Source organism: Balaenoptera musculus, chromosome 10 (genome assembly GCF_009873245.2).
Source record: "Balaenoptera musculus isolate JJ_BM4_2016_0621 chromosome 10, mBalMus1.pri.v3, whole genome shotgun sequence".
In the NCBI taxonomy this organism is placed as follows: domain Eukaryota; kingdom Metazoa; phylum Chordata; class Mammalia; order Artiodactyla; family Balaenopteridae; genus Balaenoptera; species Balaenoptera musculus.
In genome coordinates, this window is record NC_045794.1 from 30,603,458 (window position 1) to 30,625,202 (window position 21,745).

Here is a 21,745-nt window from a genome sequence, read left to right on the forward strand (position 1 = left end):
ATATCTTTTATATTATTTTTAATTCATAATGGCTTTAAAATTCTATAGTTATGAAATCATATTAAAGGTTAAATACAGTTTTGATTGTGTGATAAAACTTCATTTACTCAATTAGCAAATATCTGGTACCTTAACTTGACTTATTTCTCCTTCCTTTAAATTATTTGCTCATAAAAAATGGTTTATTGTATTGGAAAAAATCAATTCAATTTCCTCTGTTCTCCTTTCTTCCCTTACATTACGTACCCTCATTTTACTTGTAGATACACATCTTTTACATGTAGAATAATTCCATAATACCCTGTCAAAAATGCAAGCTGCCACATATCCAAAATTTTAACTTTAAAATGCTTTGTAGTATGTTAGCTAAACTTATTTACCAGCAGCTATCTTCTGCCTATGTACATATTAATAGGTACCATTCTTCACAAATTAAAATCTTTATTTTCAGATCTTGATTCTTCACAGAGTAGTCAGTCTACCAGTTGCTCCCAAGGCCAGCAGATAGTTGTTTCAGTTCTAGTTCAGAGATGGTAAGTTATGCTCTTTTTTTTTTTTGCTTGTTAATATATTCTATACTAATTTAGAATGATTTGTATTTCTCATAGTTTACCTTTTCATTCTGAAAAAAATAGTTGAGATGATAGTGAAAATAAATGTAAATGTAAACAAAAATGTGAAAATATTAAAAATGTAAGAAGAATGTAAATTAAAATGTAAGTGAGCATCATTCATTCATATTTATGAGATGATGAATATGTTCATTGTTATTTACAAAACCCACTCTTATTGAGATGTATGTGTATATGATAAATGCATTCTTCTTTAAAAGAGTTTTTAAAAGAACCCATTCACAATAATTGAAAACCTAAAACAACCAATAATACACACAAAAAGAAAGTCTCAAGACTTATGTGAAGAAAACTATAAAATATTATAATCTGAATAATTGGAGTGACATGTTTAATGCTGAGTGGGAACTGTAATCTGAATAATTGGAATGGCATATTCTGAGAGAGTTTCTCACAAATCACATGTTTAAATGGAATTCTCCACTAATTCTTCCATCTTCATTTCATCTACCTTTGTCTCTAGCTCGCCGTCCAAACTGCTCTTGCTGAGGAAGGACAACCAATGACCTCTAATGATGCCAAATTCATTGGACAATTTTCAGTTTTTATTTTACAAGAATTTCTAACATATTAGTAGAAATTATTATTTTCTTTTCTTGAAACATTTTCTTTGCTTTTGTGATACACACTATCTTAGTTCCCTGCATACCTCTCTGAATGCTACTTTATGCCTTTGCCTACTTCTCTCCCACCTTTCCTGTATATAAATGTTGTAATGTTTAGGGTTTGCTTCAGGAGCCTTTTCTTCTCTAACCTACACTCCAAACTCTAGATGATGTTACATACTCCATTGATTTTTTATACTATTACCTGGTTGATGACAATTCTCAACTTTATGCCTTTAGCTTAGATCCTTAATTAGGTGTCCAATTTCTTATTGGATATCTTCTTGGATATTTCACAAAAAACTGAACACTCCTGATCTCCCCATATCAGTTTTTCTGATAGTTCCCATATTAGTAGATACCTTTTCTATCCACTCAGTTGTTCATGCCAGAAACTTTAGTTTGGCATTTCTTTCTGTCTCATCTGCCTTCCTTAACCATATTCATTTCATCACTTGATCCAATCAATTCTAACCTCCAAAATAATTGCATATTTATCTACTTCTCACCTAGGGTACTAGGTGTCAGTACCCTAATCTAAGGTACCATCATCTTGTTCTTAAACTATTATGGTTGTTGGCCAAGAGATCTCTCTACTTCCACTCTTGCCCCACTTTTTCTCTAGTTAACAGTCATCATGGTCTTTTGAAAACTTAAACTGAATGATGTTATTTCTATGTTTATTCAATGGATTCCTGTTTTACTTTAGATTCTAAACTGCTTTCAGTAGTGACAGGCCATGTGTGATCTAGCCCCTGGCTACATCTCCAACTTCTAGTATTCCTCTCTCACCACACTTTACACATACTGACATTCCACTTCCTTAGCTTATTAAGTCTCTTTTCTGCTTCAGCACATTTATATATTCTGTTTCTTACCTTACTGTTATTCATCCTTTAGGTCTCAGCTTAAATATGTCACTTCTTTTGAAAACCCCTCCTTGGCTTTTCAATTTAAATTAGGCCCCTTAGTTATGCTCTTGAAGTGCTTCCTGCTTGCTCTTCATAATGCTTTTTTCAACTTGTAATTACATATGCTTGTGTGTAATTATTTGATTAACATCATTTCCACACATAAGAGTGTGTGCTGTAGAGAGCAGCAAATATGTCTGCTTCACTCACATTGCAGGTGCTGAGTATTTATTTCTTGAATAAATAAATATACTGATCCTATTTCTCTAATTTATGCCCAGCAGTTTTAATGCTGTTCTTGGGCTTACTTTTCCTGTTTAGTGCCAGTCAGCTGAGGCCTATATCTCATTTTAGGTTTTTTTATGTTAACTTTCCTTTTATTTTTAGCTAGAATAATCAATACTTCTATATATGATTTTTATTAAAACAGTATTTTGGTTAGTTCAGTAATTAAAAGATAAATTTTTCTTGAAGTTGAAAAATTCAAGCTACTAAATTGAAACCTAGACCTATTAAGAGTTCTTAAAATTTGATTTTTTATATAACAGTTTTGATATTTATTGCTGTTTAACCTTTCTTTTGTCTATTTGATCTCCTGTTAGCTGATACCATTCTTAATGAATCTTTTTTGAGACTGAGCCCGTGAAAGATACAATATAGATATTTTTTGACTTTATGACTCAATGAGTGAATATTAAAACAAATTATATGTGTTAGCTTTTTCTTTCAAAGTTATACTTCTACTTTACTCTTTTTAAGTAGTTGAAGAGTATATGTTGTATTTCATTTCCTCTCTGTGAAAAGGTAGTAGGGTGATGTCACCTATGAGTATGAAGACTAATAATAGACAAAAATCTTCTCTTTTTGTGCTTTTGCATCTTTAATATAAGGATTATTATTATCGTTCATGCTATTTTAAAATCCATAACCTTGATTTAAAAAAAAATTAAAAATCTAGGTTGATTTGCCACCTGCCAAAGTCTCTTCTTTTTTTGAAATTTTCTATAATGTGAATTTTAAGAATGTCTGCTTTGAAGTGATTAAATGATTTTTTTTAAATTTAAGCATCATTAACAGCAAAATTACTAAATTCCTTTTAGCCATCTGAAGATGAAGATCAAATTGAAGGTTCAAATAGGAGATCCATCAACCAAAGAAAATAACTACTAATTTTTATTTAGAAAGCATGGAGAAACTTCCATGTGATAGGATTATTAAAACAATGCCAAATTCCATAACAAAATGAGAATTTTAACCAGTTCTCAATGAATAGTAATATAGATCAGTTTCCACAGTCTCAGTGTAATTCAGCACATATATTGCAAAACATAACCAATAATAATTGCATTCTACAGGTTGCAAGGTGTGATGCATGGATACAAACGGAGAGTGGACCTGTAATGGAAGAAAAATTAGATGCTGCCATACAATGTGATATAATTTCAAAATGTAAATGTAGAAAAGATGTTGTCTTCTTTTTGTAACGTAGAAAGGTGCAATGAAAATATTAAGGCAGATACCACTGGAGGGCAGGAAATCCTTAAAAACAACTAATATTCTAAAACCTCAGCCTGAGATTTTGCATTTGGTTTAATGTTTAGAATTTTATTAACATAATAAAGAAAGAATATTTTCATAGCTAAGCAACTAAGTGGAAGTATTCAGAAGATGTATTTTTTAATTTAATAATATTAATTTATGCTTTAATTTCCCATAGGTATTTTTAATAGCTTTAGTATGTCAAAGTTTTTTAGAAAATAATATGTATGTAAATTTACTATCTATCATTCTTATGGTGACTATTCATTACATTATGATATGCTGCTGTTTATGGATTAAAAATATGTTTAATTACTTCCTTCTTTGTTGCATTTATTTTAAAATTTAGTGCTGTTGCATCTTTTGGCAAAAATGTTCTCTCCCAAGAGCTTAAGACAGAAAATAATACTAAATAATACTAAATATGTTTTATAACTTAATTATAAGAATTTTCTTAGCTATTTCTCTTATTATACCATCATTAAAAATTCTGGCACTAATTTTTAGATAAAGTATTTTTTTCTAATTTGGAGAACATTTTTTCTTGGTGCTTATATTAATTCAGAGGAATGGGTTTTCTCTTCAAGATTAAAAAAAAAGTTTTAATGCTTTGTAAAAGAATTGATCAACCTTGGAAAATAATTTATGTTTACTAATTTTAATATTACATAAGATTTTCATAAATATTGCATCAGAATTTCTCATTTGTAAAATATAGGCTTTGTTTCTAACATAACACTTATTTTTTTTTTTGTCAAGATTTTAAATGTTCACACTAGTCATTTTAGAAAATGGACATTTGTATGGGTATATTACAAAGTGACCAGCAGGGGGCATTCTGATATCTAACTGTAACAAAAATAAAATTGTTAGGAGTTTCTGTTAAAGGATGATTAGATGCTGCATTTTTACATGTACACATATCACTCAATAGTTTGTTTTACAGAGGTGATCTGAAACATAACAATTTAGAAACACCAATAGCTAATATTTAAACAGTAGCAATCTTTAGGTTTTTAGCTAGTTTTAGGAAGCTCTCTTTGCTGCCTCAGAGAGAGCACAATGAACTCTAAAATAATTTTTTTAAAGTAGGGTAATCATCTCATGAAAGGGTAATATAATTACCTGATGTACACTGATAGTTTTTCAAAAGGCCAGATTTTCTTCCTGATATTCAATAAAAAGTATTCCATAGTGGATTGATTGTCCTGAGCATTGCTTTGTAAAATATGACGTATTGTAGTAATGAAGACCTATATATGGAAAAGAAGACTATACTGGTTATACTAGAATAAGATTGAGCTTTGAATCTTGGGTTGTTTCAAATATCATGTAAACTGATTTTTTTCCCCAAATACAAATCAAAGTCTAGCAGTTATTAAAAGCACATTCATTACAAAAGTTCACACCTAGTTACATTTTTATCAATATCGTAATGTGGCAGTTAAGATTAGTAAGGTAAAGAAAAATATAGGGGCTATTTAGTGTAATGACTGCACACAATGATAGCAGGGTAAGGTTTAGTGTAGTAAAGAATTTAAACTTGCCCCAAAAGAGATCTGGTTTTTTACCCTTGACTTCTGGGAGTTAATCTTTAAGCTCTAGGAATGTCATTCCTGATTGAAGTGTCTTTGTTTGCCTAGGGGCCTTGTGCCAAGCCAGATAGTTAACAGTGTGATTTAGGATGGGACTTTGAGTCAAGCAATATCAGCTCAACTTCCTAAGGGGTCAGAAACTGAAATCAGCCATGTGGGCTGTCAGTCATGCCACTGTGATAGAGCCAGAGTAAAGGCTCTGGACACCAAGGCTCAGGTGAGCTTCCCTGGTTGGCAGTCCTGTGTGTTGTCACACATTGATACCAGGAAAATAACACTGTCCATGACTTGTAGAAGACTGGAAGCTCTGTATTACTTTCTTAGACTCTGTACTAAGTGCCTCTTACCTGGGCTGATTTTAATGTCTCCTTTCCTTGTAATAAACTGTAACTGTGAATATAACAGCTTTCAGTGAGTTCTGAGTCCTTCCAACAAATTATCAAATCTGAAGGTGCTCTTGGAACCCCTGAATTTTTATGGACTGTTCCTTAACATTGTAGTTGCTAACTCTTTAGGGAAATAAATATTTGGATAGGAAAGTGAGTACAGATTTACAAAATAAAGAGGACATATCTTATATAACAGAATAGATTATAACATACTTCTCAAAATACTAGTTTAGAGTTTCTCTTGGTGAAACAATTTAATGAAAAAAATTAACTGAGGTAAACATAGCTTTCTTCCATATTTGCAATTTAAGGTTTATAGAACAAAGTAATCCTAGCTAAGTTTCATCCAAATGAAACAAAATGGAAAACTTAATGATTCTGCACACACTTATAATATAAACTGTCAATCACAGTGACTTCAAATAAAATACTGTACATCCAATAATGGCTATTGTGTATAATCGATCTGGAGTTTGTGTTTAACAGTTTGTGAAAAGCTGCCACCTGAAATAATATGAAGCTATATTTAGGGGTAGTCTCATGTAATTTACTTTTACAGCACATCGTAATTGTAAGTTATTTGTGTAATTTCTTGTTTAATGTTTATTTTCCCCATGACACCATATATAGCAGTATGGCAAATGTCAGTACTCTGTTCACATTACCTTGGCACTTTCCATTTCAATACATGCCAACCTGATTTCCAACTGCCAGCACATTTGACTCATTCCCTGAGGGGTTTCTCCTGGCTGCAGATACCTGTTTGGCCTATGTGCAGGCAGGCAGGAAGTACCAGGGTATTAATACTGTCTGAAAGTGGTCTTTTTAGAGCAATGACTGATGGTAGATGGTGAATAAACACCCCAGTTCCCTTGCCTCTTGAGCAGGATAATGTCCTCAGAAGTGTGTTCTACACCACTGCTTAAGGTGTGATCCACTGACTTGTAACATCAACATCACCATTGCTTGAGAGTTGGTTAGAAATGCAAATTCTTAGAATCCACTCTAAAATTACTGTATCAAAATCTCTTGGAGTGGGGCCAAAGAATCTGTGCTTAAATAGGTGATGTTTATACATTGTAAAGTTGGAGAAACACTGTTCTTCCAGAGTTCTTCAGAAGTATTATGCTTCAGTTGCTTTCAATGGTAACTTGCTTGATAGTAAGCCCTTTGTTAGCTTCCTTCTTTTCCTGTCTCACTTCTTCAATTCCATACCAGTGTTTCTTGAGATCACACCCCAAACATATTACATGCACTTAAATTCTTGGCTTATGATTTGCTTCTGAGGTAATCCATACTGACAAGTTAGGGACCATGACAAATAGCTGAATGAATCATCTTTATTGGTGTCACTCAAATGTTAACATTAATAATTTTCTGGTTTTACAATTCTCTTGTACCAGTTTTCTATTTCTGCCACCTGCTGAAAACTCAGTAAATGGGACTAGAAGCATATAGACACAAGTGAAGAGAGAATTAGTGAAGTGAAATATTCATCATAATAAATTATCCAGATGCAGGAGCGAAGAAGAAATAGAAAATATGAAAGAGAGTAGTTAAACAGTAACAAGGATATAATGGAAACTCCAACATATGTTTAATTGAAGTATCAATAGTAGAGGAGAGAAATGGGATTTTGAAGAGATAATGGCTGAGAATTTTCCAGAATTCATCAATCACATTAATCCACAATTCAAGGAGGCCAACAGATTCCAAGTAGCATAAATAATGTGACATCCATGTCTAGACCCAGCATAATGAAATGGCAAACCTCAAAGACAAAGAAGATGTTGAAAGCAACTGGAGAGAAAATGATGACCTTCCTAGAAGGATGACAACACTGTTAGGTTATTTTTAAAAGCAATAATGAATGCCAAAAGACTGTAAAAATACCATCCAAATCCTGATAGAAAAATAACAAGTCACTTTAGAATTGGGTTTCCAGCCCTACAGATCTAGCACTATTTGACACCACCATACTAGCCAATACTAGTATGAAGGACCCAATTTTGTAGGCTACAGCAATTTATATTTAAGCTTTTTGAATACAGGCAGTGCTTTCTCTTTGTGGAAAAAGTTTCTAATTTTTTCAGTTTGGTTTTTAACCCATATGCACAATTTTTCCACTGCTTCTATTTTTTTAGGCCCTCTTCTTATTGACTGTGCAACACTTGAAGTTGTTCCAGCGATGGACTTTATTTATCTTTTCAGTGTTTTCTCTGATGGTCTGCAATGTATATTCCTTTATGCCTGTTGCTGAGGAGCTACCACATGTTCTCTCATTCCTTTAAAATTACTTTATTATTTCAAACTTCTCTTTAATACTTAAAGCTTTACTTTTACATGCACTGCTTGGCCTTTTTGAATCAAGATATTTAGATCTGTTTTGAATGTTGATATCTATATCTATCTGTTTATATAGATATCCACAAATATGAAAACTTAAAAGATAACACAGTGAATTAAGGTAACTGCTAAGTTTTAATGGATGTGTGTTCATTTTGTGTATACCTCTATGGTTCAGTTCAAATGGGTGCAGTTTTCTGCATTCACCTAGTGTTTCTTGTGGATGCAATTGAATATCAGTCAGTGCAAACTTCACATCATGCTCCCCAGGACCTGGGTCCTGGGTCCACCCACCCATGGGCCAGCACTACTCCCAGGACATCCTGGGCCCTGGCCTGCCTACCAGCAGGTTGACACCAGCTCCAAGACACTTTGGAACCCTCAGCAATGCACACCAGGATCCAGCCCCAATCACAAGTGAGCCAACACCAGCTTTAGGATACCCTGGACCCTGAAGCCAGCCATGTCAGGAGCCAGTCCCCCCTACCAGCAGATTGATACTAGATCCAGGAACCCCAGCTTCACAACCACCCCAGAACTTGACTCCACCTACCAATAGGCCAACATTAGCCCTGGGACCCCCTGAGGCTCCACAGCCAGCCATCTCATGACCTCGCCCCACTCACCAGTGGCCAGCAGCCTCTGCACAAGACAGGTTCTGGCCACCAACTGGACCAGGAACCAACCAAAACTGCTAGATAGTCCATAGTAGTCAGTCCACCACCACAGAAGGACACATGCAGCCTACCTAGGGGGCACCCCAGAGCATATAACTCTAGTCACCAGAGGGGAGTGCACTTCTGGGCTCCATAGGATATCTCCTACATAAAGACACTTCTCCAAGATCAGGAAATATGACCAACCTAACAAATATATGGAAATAAAAACAGAGAATTAGGCAAAATGAGGGAACAGAGGAATATGCTCCAAAAGAAGAAACAATGTAAAACCCCAGGAGAGGTAAACTAAGTGAAGTGGAGATAAGCAACCTACCCGATAAAGGGTTCAAGGGAATGACTGTAAAGATGTGCAGAAACTCAGGAGAACATTGGATGAACAGAATAAGAATTTAGAAATCTTCAACAAAGAGAAAATACAAAGAAGAACCAAAGAGAGGTCAAGAAAATAATAACTGAAATTTCAAAATACACTGGAAGGAACAAATAGTAGATTAGATGATACAGAGGAACGGATCAGTGAACTGGAAAACAGAATAGTGGAAATGATTGAAGTTGAACAGAAAAAAGAATAAAAAGAAATGAGGACAGTTTACTACCATTCACATTATAAGGCGGTCTCAGAAGGAGAAGAGAGAGAGTAGGGGCAGAGGACATATTTGAAGACATAAAAGATGAAAATGTCCCTAAGCTGGAAGAGAAAACAAACATCCAGGTTAAGAAAGCACAGAGTGTCCCATACAGGATCAAGCCAAAGAGTACCAGACCAAGGCACATTGCAGTTAAAATGTCAGAAATTAAAGAGGGAGTATTAAAAAGCAACAAGGGAAAAGCAACAAGTTACATAAAAGGAAACTCTCATAAAGCTATCTGCTGACTTTTAAGAAGAAATTCTGCAGGTGAGAAGGGACTGGTACAATATATTTAATGAGATGAAAGGCAAAAAGCTACAACCAAGAATACACACCCAGCAAGACTTTCATTCAGATTTGATACAGAGATAAAGAGTTTCATGGACAAACAAAAGCTAAAAGAGTTCGGCACCACCAAACCAGTTTTACAACAAATGTTAAAGGGACTTCTCTAATTGAAAAAGAAAAGGCCACAACTAGAAACAGGAAAATTACAAAAGAAAAAATCTCATTGGTAAAGGCAATGTATAGTAAAGGCAGTAAATCAACCACATATAAGCTAGTAAGGTTAAAAGACAAATGTAGTCAAATCAAATATATATCCACAATAACTAGTTAAGGTATACACAAAAGAAAAAGATGTAAAATATGAGGTCAAAACCAATAAATGTTGTGGGAGGATAAAAATACAGTGTTGTTAAAATTCATTTGAACTTGAGAGATCAGAAACTTAAAATAATGTATACCTCATGACAATTACATTACAAACCAAAAATCTATAATGATAAATACACACAAAATAGAAAGGAATCCAAACATAACACTAAAGATAGTCATCTAATCATAAAGAAGAGACAAAAGAACAAAAAATAACTACAAAACAACCCCAAACAATTAACAAAATGGCAATCAGTACATATATATCAATAATTACTACAAATTTATATGAACAATATGCTCCAATCCCAATATATAGACTGGCTGAATGGATACAAAAACAAGACCCATATATATGCTGCTTATAAGAGACTGACTTTAGATCTAAAGCTACACACAGACTGAAACTGAAAGGATGGAAAAAGATATTCCATGAAAATGGAAATCAAAAGAAAGCTGGTGCATCAATACTTATATCGACAAAATAGACTTTAAAACAAAGACTGTAACAAGAGACAAAGAAGGACATTGCATAATGATAAAGGGATTGATCCAAGAAGAAGATATAACAATTGCAAATATATATGCACCCAACAGAGGACCACCTAGATACATAAAGCAAATATTAACAGACATAAAGAGAGGAATTGACAGTAACACAATAATAGTAAGGGACTTTAACAGCCCACTTACATCAACGGACAGATCATCTAGACAGAAAATCAACAAGGAAGCACTGGCCTTAAATGACCCATTAAGACCATATGAATTTAATAGATGATAGATAAGTAGATTATAGATATAGATAGAACATTCCATCCAAAAGCAGCAGATTACACATTCTTTTCACGTGCATGTTGAAAATTCTCCAGGATATGTCACATGCTAGACCACAAAACCAGTCTCAGTAAATTTAAGAAAATTGAGACAATATCAAGCAACTTTTCTAACCACAACACTATGAGACTAGAAATCAACTACAAGAAAAAAATCTGCAAAAAACACAAACACATGGAGGCTAAACAATAAGCTACTAAACCAATGGATCACTGAAGAAATGAAAGAATAAATAAAAGAATATGGGAGACATATGAAAATGAAAACACAATGGTCCAAAATCTATGGGACACAGCAAAGGTGGTTCTAAGGGAGAAATTTATAAATAGTGATACAAACCTACCTCAAGAAACAAAAAATCTCAATAGAAAATCTAACTTTATACCCAAAGGAACTAGAAAAAGAAGAACAAGTGAAACCTAAAGTTAGTAGAATGAAAGAAAGAAATCATAAATATCAGAGCAGAAATAAATAAAATAGAGAGTAAAAAATAGAAAAGATCAATGAATCTAAGAGCTGGGGAATACCAAGCATACAAATAACTTATGCATATTTTGGTCAAACAATTCCAAAAAATTGAAGAGGAGAGAACAGTCCCAAATTCATTTTATGAAGCCACCATCACCCTGATACTAAAACCAGAAAAAGACACTGCCAAAAAAAAATTATAGGCCAATATCTTTGATGAATATAGATGAAAAATTCTTAACAAAATATTAGCAAACCAAATCCAAGAATACTTAGAAAAAGATCTTACACCATGACTAAGTTGGATTCATTCCAGGGTCACAAGAACGGTTTGACATAAAAAAATCAATGTGATACACCACATTAACAAAAACATGATCATCTCAATAGACTCAGAAAAAAAATTTTTTGATAAAATTCAACATCCATTTATGATAAAAATTCTCACTAAAGTGGGTATAGAGGGGACATACCTCAACATAATAAAAGCCATCTACAGCAAACCACAGTGAACATAATTTAATGGTGAAAAGCTGATAGCCTTCCGACTAAATTCAGTAGCAAGACTAAGATGCCCACTGTCACCATTTCTATTCAACATAGTATTGGAAGTCCTATCCATAGCAGCCTAACAAGAAAAAGAAATAAAAGGTATTCTAAATTGGAAGGGAAGGGGTAAAAACTGTCACTCTTGCAGTTGACATGGTACTCTATATAGAGAACCCTAAAGTCTCCACACAAAAAGCTAATAAATCATTCATCAAGGTAGCAGGATACAAGATTAATATAAATAAATCTGTTCCATTTCTTTTCACTAACAATACAATATCCAAAAGAGAACGTACAAAATAATTCCATTTAAAATCCCATCAAAAAAATAAAATAAAATACCTAGGAGTAACTTAACCAGAAGAGGTGAAAGTCCTATACCACTAAGCACTATATAACATTGATAAAGGAAACTGAAGATAATTAAAAGGAAATGGAAAGATATCCTGTTCTCTTGGATTGGAAGAATGAATATTGTTAATAAATGCCATACTACCCAAAGCAATCTACAGATTTAATGTGATCCCTATGACGTTTTTCACAGAACTAGGACAAATAATCCTAAAATTTCTTTGGAACCACAGAAAGACCCAGAATTGCCAAAGCAATCCTGAGAAGAAGAACAAAGCTGGCGGCATAAACCTCCCAGACTTCAGACAATACTACAAAGCTTCAGTAATCAAAGCAGCATGGTACTTGGCACAAAAACAGACGTATGATCAATGAAGCAGAATACAGAGCCCAGAGATAAAATCCACGCACCTATGGTCAATTAATCTACAACAAAGTAGGCAAGAATATGCAATGGATAAGACCAGTCTCTTTAACAAGTTGTTCTCAGAAAGCTGGAAAGCTACATGTCAATCAATGAAATTAGAAAACTCTTTCCACAATATGCATAAAAAAACTAATGTGGCTTAAAGACCTAAATATGAGACATGACACCATAAAACTTCTAGAAGGGAACGTAGGCAAAATATTCTCTGACATTAATCGTAGCAGTATTTTCTTAGATCAGACTCCCATGGCAAAAGAAATAAAAGCAAAAATAAACAAATGGGACCAAATCAAACTTAAAAGCTTTTGAACAGCAAAGGAAACTATCAACAAAACAAAAAGACAATCTATGAAGTGGAAGTAAATATTTGCAGATGTTGTGACTGACAAGGCATTATATCCAAAATATAAAATAACTTATACAACTCAATATCGAGAAAACAAACAACACTATCAAAAAAATGGGAAGGAGACCTGAATAGACATTTCTGCAAAGAAGACATACAGATATCCAACAGGCATGTGAAAAGATGCTCAACATTGCAAATCAAAACCACAGTGAGATATCACCTCACATCTGTCAGAATGGCTATCATCAGAAAGTCTACAAATAACAAATGTTGGAGAGGATGTGGAAAAAAGGGAACCCTTATACACTGTTGGTGGGAATATAAATTTGGTGCAGCCACTGTGGAAAAATAGTAGGGGAGTTCCTCAAAAAACTTAGAACTACCGTATGATCCAGCAATTTCACTCCTGGGTATATATCTGAAGAAAACGAAAACACTAAGTTGAAAAGATATATACACCCCAATGTTCATAGAAATACTATTTACAACAGCCAAGAAATGGATGCAACCTAAGTATCCATCAACAGGTGAATGGGTAAAGAAGATGTGAGATATATAGATATAGATATAGATATAGATATAGATATATAGATATATATAGATATACACCCCAATACAATGGAATACTACTCAGCCATAAGAAAGAATGAAAATTTGCCATTTGAAACAACATGAATGGACCTGGAAGGTATTATGCTTAGTGAAATAAGTCAGATAGAGAAAAGACAAATACTGTATATATTTTATATGTGGAATCTAAAATTAAAACTAATGAATATAACAAAAAGAAACAGACTCTCAGATATAGAGAACAAACTAGTGGTTGCTAGCAGGGAGAGGGAAGGAGGGAGGGGCAAGATGGGACAGAGGATTAAGAGGTTATAAACTACCATGTATAAAATAAATAAGCTACAAGGATACATTGTATAGCACAGGGAATGTAGCCAATACTCTATAATATATAAACTATGAATGGGTGTAATCTATAAAAATTTTTGGATCACTATGTTATACTCTTGAAACTAACAAATATTATAAATCACCTATACTCAATAAAAGAAATAAATTTAAACTGTCATTTGCCTAACAGTTATTGAAAAAAATAATTTAAAAATGGGCAAAGCACCTGAAGACATTTTCTTCAAGGAAAACATACAGATGGCCAACAAACACATTAAAAGATCCTTGACATACAGAATGGTCATCATCAAAAAATCTGCAAACAATAAATGCTGGAGAGGGTGTGGAGAAAAGGGAACCCTCCTACACAGTTGCTGGGAGTGTAAATTGGTGTAGCCACTATGGAAAACAGTATGGAGGTTCCTCAAAAAACTAAAAATATAGTTGCTGTATTATCCAGCAATCCCACTCCTCAGCATATATCCCAAGAAAACCATAAAACTATAATGCAAAAATATACATGCCTCCCAATGTTCATTGCAGCACTATTTACAATAGCCAAGACATGGAAACAACCTAAATATCCATAGACAGATGAATGGATAAAGAAGATGTGATACATATATACAATGGAATACTACTCAGCCATAAAAAAGAATGAAATAATGCCATTTGCAGCAACATAAATGGACCTAGAGATGATCATATTAAGTGAAGTAAGTCAGAAAGAGAAAGACAAATGCCATATGATATCACTTATATGTAACATCTAAAATATGACACAAATGAACTTATCTATGAAAAGGAAACACTCACAGACATAGAGAACAGACTTCTGGTTGCCAAGGGGGTTGGGGGTGCAGAATGGGTGGATTGGGAGTTTGGGATTAACAGATGCAAGCTACTATATAAAGAATGGATGAACAACAAGGTGCTACTGTATAGCACAGGGAATTCAGTATTCTGTGATAAACTATAATGGAAAAGAATATGAAAAAGAATATATATATATATACATATATATGTATGTATAACTGAATCATTTTGATGCACAGTAGAAATTAACACATTGTAAATCAACTATACTTCTATAAAATAAATTTTTTAAAAAGATGATTGACATCACTAATCATTCTGGCAATGCAAATCAAAACCACATGCTATCTCCTCAAACATGGCATAGTGGCTATTATAAAGTAGATAACAAACAGCAAGCATTGGAAAATTGTGGAAAAAAAAGGAACACCTGTGCACTATCAATGGGAATGTAAATTGTGCAGCCACTCTGGAAAATAGTATGGAGATTCCTCAAAAAAAATTAAAACTAGAACGACCATAAAATCTAGCTATTTCACTCCTGGTTATTTAGCTGAAGAAAATGAGAACACTAATTAGAAAAGATGTATGTACACCTGTGTTCTTTGCAGCATTACTTACAATAGCCAAGATATGAAAGCAAACTTAGTGCCCACCAATAGATGGATCTATATAGAAGACGTGATATATACATACAATGGAATATTACCAGCCATAAAAAAGAATGAAATCTCACCATTTGTGACAGCATAGATGGACCTGGAGCATATTATGCTAAGTGAAATAAGTCAGACAGAGAAAGACAAATAATGTATGATTTCATTTGTATGTGGGATCCAAAAAACAAATGAACAAATGTAACAAAACAACAGAGAAGAAACACATGATTGCCAGAGGGGAAGTGGGTGCAGGGAGGAGAGAAACAGGTGATGGAGATTAACAGGTAGAAAATTCCAGGTGCAAAATATGAGTCATATGTATGAAATGTACAGATGGGGAAGATTCAATAAGTATGTAATATCTTTGTATGGTGACCTATTGTAATTTGACTTATCATGATGATCATCTTGAAATATATAGAAATATTAAATCATTATGTTATGTAACGGGGAACAAACAAACTCATAGAAAAGAGATCAGCTTTATGGCGACCAGAGACTGGGGTTGTGGGGAGAGGGACTTGGATGAAGGCAGTTAAAAGGTACAAACCTCCAATTATAAGATAAAAAAGTACCAGGGATGTAACATACAACATGATAAATATAAGTAACACTGTTGTATGTTACATATGAAAGTTAAGAGAGTAAATCCAAAGAGCTTTCATCACATGGAAAATTTTTTCTATTTCTTTAATTTTGTATCTATATGAGATGATGGATGTTCACTAAACTTATTGTGTTAATCATTTCATGAGGTCTGTAAGTCATATCATATGCTGTACTCCTTAAACTTATGTAGTGTTGTATGTCAGTTATATCTCCATAAAACTGGAAGAAAAAAAAAAGAAATTCATGTCATTCTCAAATTGTCCCCTAATATATCACATGGGAACAAATTTGCCTTGTCAAAACAATTGTTGTAGCAAAATTGACTCTATTTTCCCCCAGACAGAAGGGTCTTTTTATTTTCTTAATGGTGTCTTTTGAAGAACAAACGTTTTAAATGTTAATAAAATCTAATTTATCTTTTTCAAAAAATCATGGTCACTAAAATTCTCTTCTGTGTTTCTTTCTAGAAGTTTTATATTTTAAGTTCTTACATTTACGTTTATAATTCATTGCCAGCTAAATTTTTTGGTATAAGATAATGTTGTAAGGGTTTTGTTGGTGTTGTTGTTTGTATATAGATAGACATTCAATTGCTCCAGTAGCATTTTTTCAAAAGACAATTTTCCCCTGTTGAATTGACTTTACAACCTTGTCAAAAATTACTTGACCGACGGGCTTCCCTGGTGGAGCAGTGGTTGAGAATCTGCCTGCCAATGCAGGGGACACGGGTTCGAGCCCTGGTCTGGGAAGATCCCACATGCCGCGGAGCAACTGGGCCCATGAGCCACAATTACTGAGCCTGCGCGTCTGGAGCCTGTGCTCCGCAATAACAGAGGCCGCGATAGTGAGAGGCCCGCGCACTGCGATGAAGAGTGGCCCCCGCTTGCCACAACTAGAGAAAGCCCTCGCACAGAAACGAGACCCAACACCAGCCAAAAATAAAAATAAAATAAAAATAAATTCAACAAAAATTAATTGACCGAAATCACCTTGAGGGGGCACCTTCAAGATGGCAGAGGAGTAAGACGTGGAGATCACCTTCGTCCCCACAAATACATCAAAAATAACATCTACATGTGGAACAGCTCCTACAGAACACCTACTGAATGCTGGCAGAAGACCTCAGACTTCTCAAAAGGCAAGAAAACTCCCCATGTACCTGGGTAGGGCAAAATAAAAAAAGGAAAAACAGAGACAAAAGAATAGGGATGGGACTGCACCTCGGGGAGGGAGCTGTGAAGGAGGAAAAGTTTCCACACACTAGGAAGCCCCTTCACTGGTGGAAATTGGGGGTGGGTGGGGGGAAAGCTTCAGAGCCACGTTGGAGAGCACAGCAACAGGGGTGCAGAGGGCAAAGTGGAGAGATTCCTGCACAGAGGATCAGTGCTGACCAGCACTCACCAGCCTGAGAGGCTTGTTCTGCTCACCTGCCGGGGTGGGTGGGGGCTGGGAGCTGAGGCTCAGGCTTCAGAGGTCAGATCCCAGGGAGAGGACTGGGGTTGGCTACGTGAACACAGCCTGAAGGGGGCTAGTGCACCACAGCTAGCTGGGAGGGAGTCCAGGAAAACGTCTGGACCTGCCTAAGAGGCAACAGACCATAATTCAGGGTGCGCGAGGAGAGGGGATTCAGAGAACTGCCTAAATGAGTTCCAGAGACGGGCGTGAGCTGCGGCTATCAGCGCGGACACCAGAGATGGGCATGAAATGCTAAGGCTGCTGTTGCAGCCACGAAGAAGCCTGTGTACAAGCACAGGTCACTCTCCACACCTCCCCTCCCAGGAGCCTGTGCAGCCCGCCACTGCCAGGATCCCGTGATCCAGGGACAACTTCTCCAGGAGAACACACAGTGCGCCTCAGGCTGTTTCAACATCACACTGGCCTCTGCCACCTGTAGCCTCACCCCGCATTCTGTACCCCTCCCTCCCCCGAACTTGAGTGACCCAGAGACCCTTAATAAGCTGCTATATTAACCCCATCCTGTCTGGGGTGGAACAGACGCCCTCAGGCGACCTACATGCAGAGGCAGGGCCAAATCCAAAGCTGAACCCAGGAGCTGTGCGAACAAAGAAGAGAAAGGGAACTTTCTCCCAGCAGCCTCAGGAGCAGCGGATTAAATCTCCACAATCAACTTGATGTACCCTGCATCTCTGAAATACCTGAATAGACAACGAACCATCCCAAAATTGAGGTGGTGGACTTTGGGAGCAACTGTAGACTTGGGGTTTGCTTTCCTGCATCTAATTTGTTTCTGGTTTTTTATTTTTTATCATACTTTAGTAGTTAGAGCTTATTATCATTGGTAGATTTGTTTATTGATCTGGTGCTCTCTTCCTTTTTTTATTTTTATATATATATATATATTTTCTTTTTTTTCCTTTTTCTCTTTTTGTGAGTATGTGTATGCTTCTTTGTGTGATTTTGTCTGTATATAGCTTTTCCTTTTCCATTTGTCCTAGGGTTCTGACTGTCCGTTTTTTGTTTTTGACTATAGTTTTTTAGGAGCTTGTTATCATGGAGGATTTGTTTCTTGGTTTGGTTGCTCTCTTCTTTCTTTCATTCTTTCATTTTTTTTCTTACTTTTTATTTTTAGTAATTTTTTTCAATTTTAATAACTTTATTTTATATTATTTTTATTCTTTCTTTTCTCCCTTTTCTTCTGAGCTGTTTGGCTGACAGGGTCTTGGTGCTCTGGCCAGGTGTCAGGTTTGAGCTGCTGAGGTAGGAGAGCTGAGTTCAGCACATTGGTCCACTGGAGACCTCCAGCACCAGTATATCAAACAGCAAAAACTATCCCAGCAATCTCCATCTCAACACTAAGACAAAACTCCACTCAATGAGCCAAGCTACAGTGCTGGACACCCTATGGCAAACAACTAGCAAGACAGGAACACAAACCCACCCATTAGCAGAGAGGCTGCCTAAAATCATAGTAAGTTCACAGACACCCCAAAACTCACCACTGGACATGGTCCTGCCCACCAGAAAGACAAGATCCAGCCTCATCCACTAGAACACAGGTACTAGTCCCTTCCACCAGGAAGCCTACACAACCCACGGAACAAACCTTACCCACTTGAGCAGACACCAAAAACAATGGGAATTACAAACCTGCAGCCAACAAAATGGAGACCTCAAACACAGTAAGTTAAGCAAAATGAGAAGACAGAGAAATACACAGCAGATGAAGAAGCAAGGTAATAACCCACCAGAACAAACAAATGAAGAGGAAATAGGCAGTCTATGTGAAAAAGAGTTCAGAGTAATGGTAGAAAAGATGTTATAAAATTTTGGAAATACAATGAAGAAAATACAAGAAACGTTTAACAAGGACCTAGAAGAACTAAAGAGCAAGCAAACAATGATGAACAACACAATAAATGAAATAAAAATTCTCTAGAAGGAATCAATAGCAGAATAACTGAGGCAGAAGAACGGATAAGTTGACTTGGAAGATAAAAGAGTGGAAATAGCTACTGCAGAGCAGAATAAAGAAAAAAGAATGAAAAGAATTGAGGACAATTTCAGACCTCTGGGACAACATTAAACACAAAAACATTCAAATTATAGGGATCCAAGAAGAAGAGAAAAAAACTGGAACTGAGAAAATATTTGAAGAGATTATACTTGAAAACTTCCCTAATATGGGTAAGGAAATAATCAAGTCCAGGAAACGCACAGAGTCCCATACAGGATAAATCCAAGGAGAAACACTCCAAGAACGTATTAATCAAACTATCAAAAATTTAATACAAAGAAAAAATAATAAAAAGCAAGCAAGGGAAAGCAACAAGTAACATACAAGGGAATCCCCATAAGATAAACAGCTGATCTTTCAGCAGAAACTCTGCAAGCCAGAAGGGAGTGGCAGGATATACTTAAGTGATGAAAGGGAAAAAAACTACAACCAAGATTACTCTACCAAGCAAGGATCACATTCAGATTCAATGCAGAAATTAAAACATTTACAGATAAGCAAAAGCTAAGAGATTTCCGCACCACCAAATCAGGTTTACAACATATGCTAAAAGAACTTCTCTAGGCAGGAAACACAAGAGAAGGAAAAGACTTACAATAAGAAATCAAAAACAATTAACAAAGTGGTAATAGGAACATACATATCGATAATTACCTTAAAAATAAATGTAGTAAGTGCTCCGACCAAAAGACATAGAATGGCTGAATGGATACAAAAACAAGGCCTGTATATATGCTGTCTACAAGTGACCCACTTCAGACCTAGGGACACATACAGATTGAAAGTGAGTGGATGGAAAAAGATACTCCATGCAAATGGAAATCAAAAGAAAGCTGGAGTAGCAATTCTCATATCAGACAAAATAGACTTTACAATAAAGACTATTACAAGAAACAAAGAAGGACATTACATAATGAACAAAGGATCAAGCCAAGAAGAAGTTATAATAATTGTAAATATTTACGCACCCAACATAGGAGCACCTCAATACATAAGGCAAATGCTAAGAATCATAAAAGGGGAAATGGACAGCAACACAATCATAGTAGGGGACTTTAACACCCCACTTTCACCAATGGACAGATCACCCAAAATGAAAATAAATAAGGAAACACAAGCTTTACATGATACATTAAACAAGATGGACTTAATTGATATTTATAGGACATTCCATCCAAAAAAAAGCAGATTACCCTTCTCAAGTGCTCATGGAACAGTCTCCAGGATAGAACATATCTTGGTCACAAACCAAGCCTTGGTAAATTTAAGAAAATTGAAATCATACCAAGTATCTTTTCTGACGACAACTCTATGAGACTAGATATCAATTACAGGAAAAAAATCTGTAAAAAATATAAACACACATGGAGGCTAAACAATACAATACTTAATAACTAAAGAGATCACTGAAGAAATCAAAGAGGAAATCAAAAATACCTAGAAACAAATGACAATGAAAACATGATGGCCCAAAACCTATGGGATGCAAAAAAAAGCAGTTCTAAGATGGAAGTTTATATCAATACAATCCTACCTCAAGAAACAAGAATCATCTCAAATAAACAACCTAACCTTACACCTAAAGCAATTACAGAAAGAAGAACAACAAAAAACAAACCCAAGTTAGCAGAAGGAAAGAAATCATAAAAATCAGATCAGAATAAATGAAGAAGAAATGAAGGAAATGATAGCAAGGATCAGTAAAACTAAAAGCTGGTTCTTTGAGAAGATAAACAAAATTGATAACCATTAGCCAGACTCATCAATAAAAAAAGGGATAAGACTCAAATCAACAGAATTGGAAATGAAACAGAGAAGTAACAACTGACACTGCAGAAATAAAAAGGATAATGAGAGAGTACTGCAAGCAACTACATGCCAATAAAATGGACAACCTGGAAAAATGGACAAATTCTTAGAAAAGCACAGCCTTCTGAGACTGAACCAGGAAGAAACAGAAATATAAAAAGAACAATCACAAGCACTGAAATTGAAACTGTGATTAAAAATCTTCCAACAAACAAAAGCCATGGACGAGATGGCTTCACAGGTGAATTCTATCAAACATTTAGAGAAGAGCTAACACCTATCCTTCTCAAACTCTTCCAAAATATAGCAGAGGGAGGAACGCTCCCAAACTCATTCTATGAGGCCACCATCACCCTGATACCAAAACCAGACAAAGATGTCACAAAGAAAGAAAACTGCAGGCCAATTTCACTGATGAACATAGATGGAAAAATCCTCAACAAAATACTAGCAAACAGAATCCAACAGCACATTTAAAGGATCATACACCATGATCAAGTGGGGTTTATCCCA

General features: G+C 35.3%; 1 protein-coding gene across 1 annotated transcript in view; it reads left to right on the forward strand.

Annotated features, from left to right (window-relative positions):
• C10H12orf40 (chromosome 10 C12orf40 homolog) overlaps positions 1–3,702 on the forward strand; it is a 73,303-nt gene extending 69,601 nt beyond the window's left edge. Inside the window, 6 exon segments of the mRNA XM_036866019.1 lie at positions 452–484; positions 487–533; positions 3,249–3,297; positions 3,300–3,366; positions 3,368–3,617; positions 3,619–3,702. Coding sequence (XP_036721914.1) covers positions 452–484; positions 487–533; positions 3,249–3,297; positions 3,300–3,366; positions 3,368–3,617; positions 3,619–3,702 — 530 coding nt within the window.
• The last annotated feature ends 18,043 nt before the right edge of the window (positions 3,703–21,745 follow it).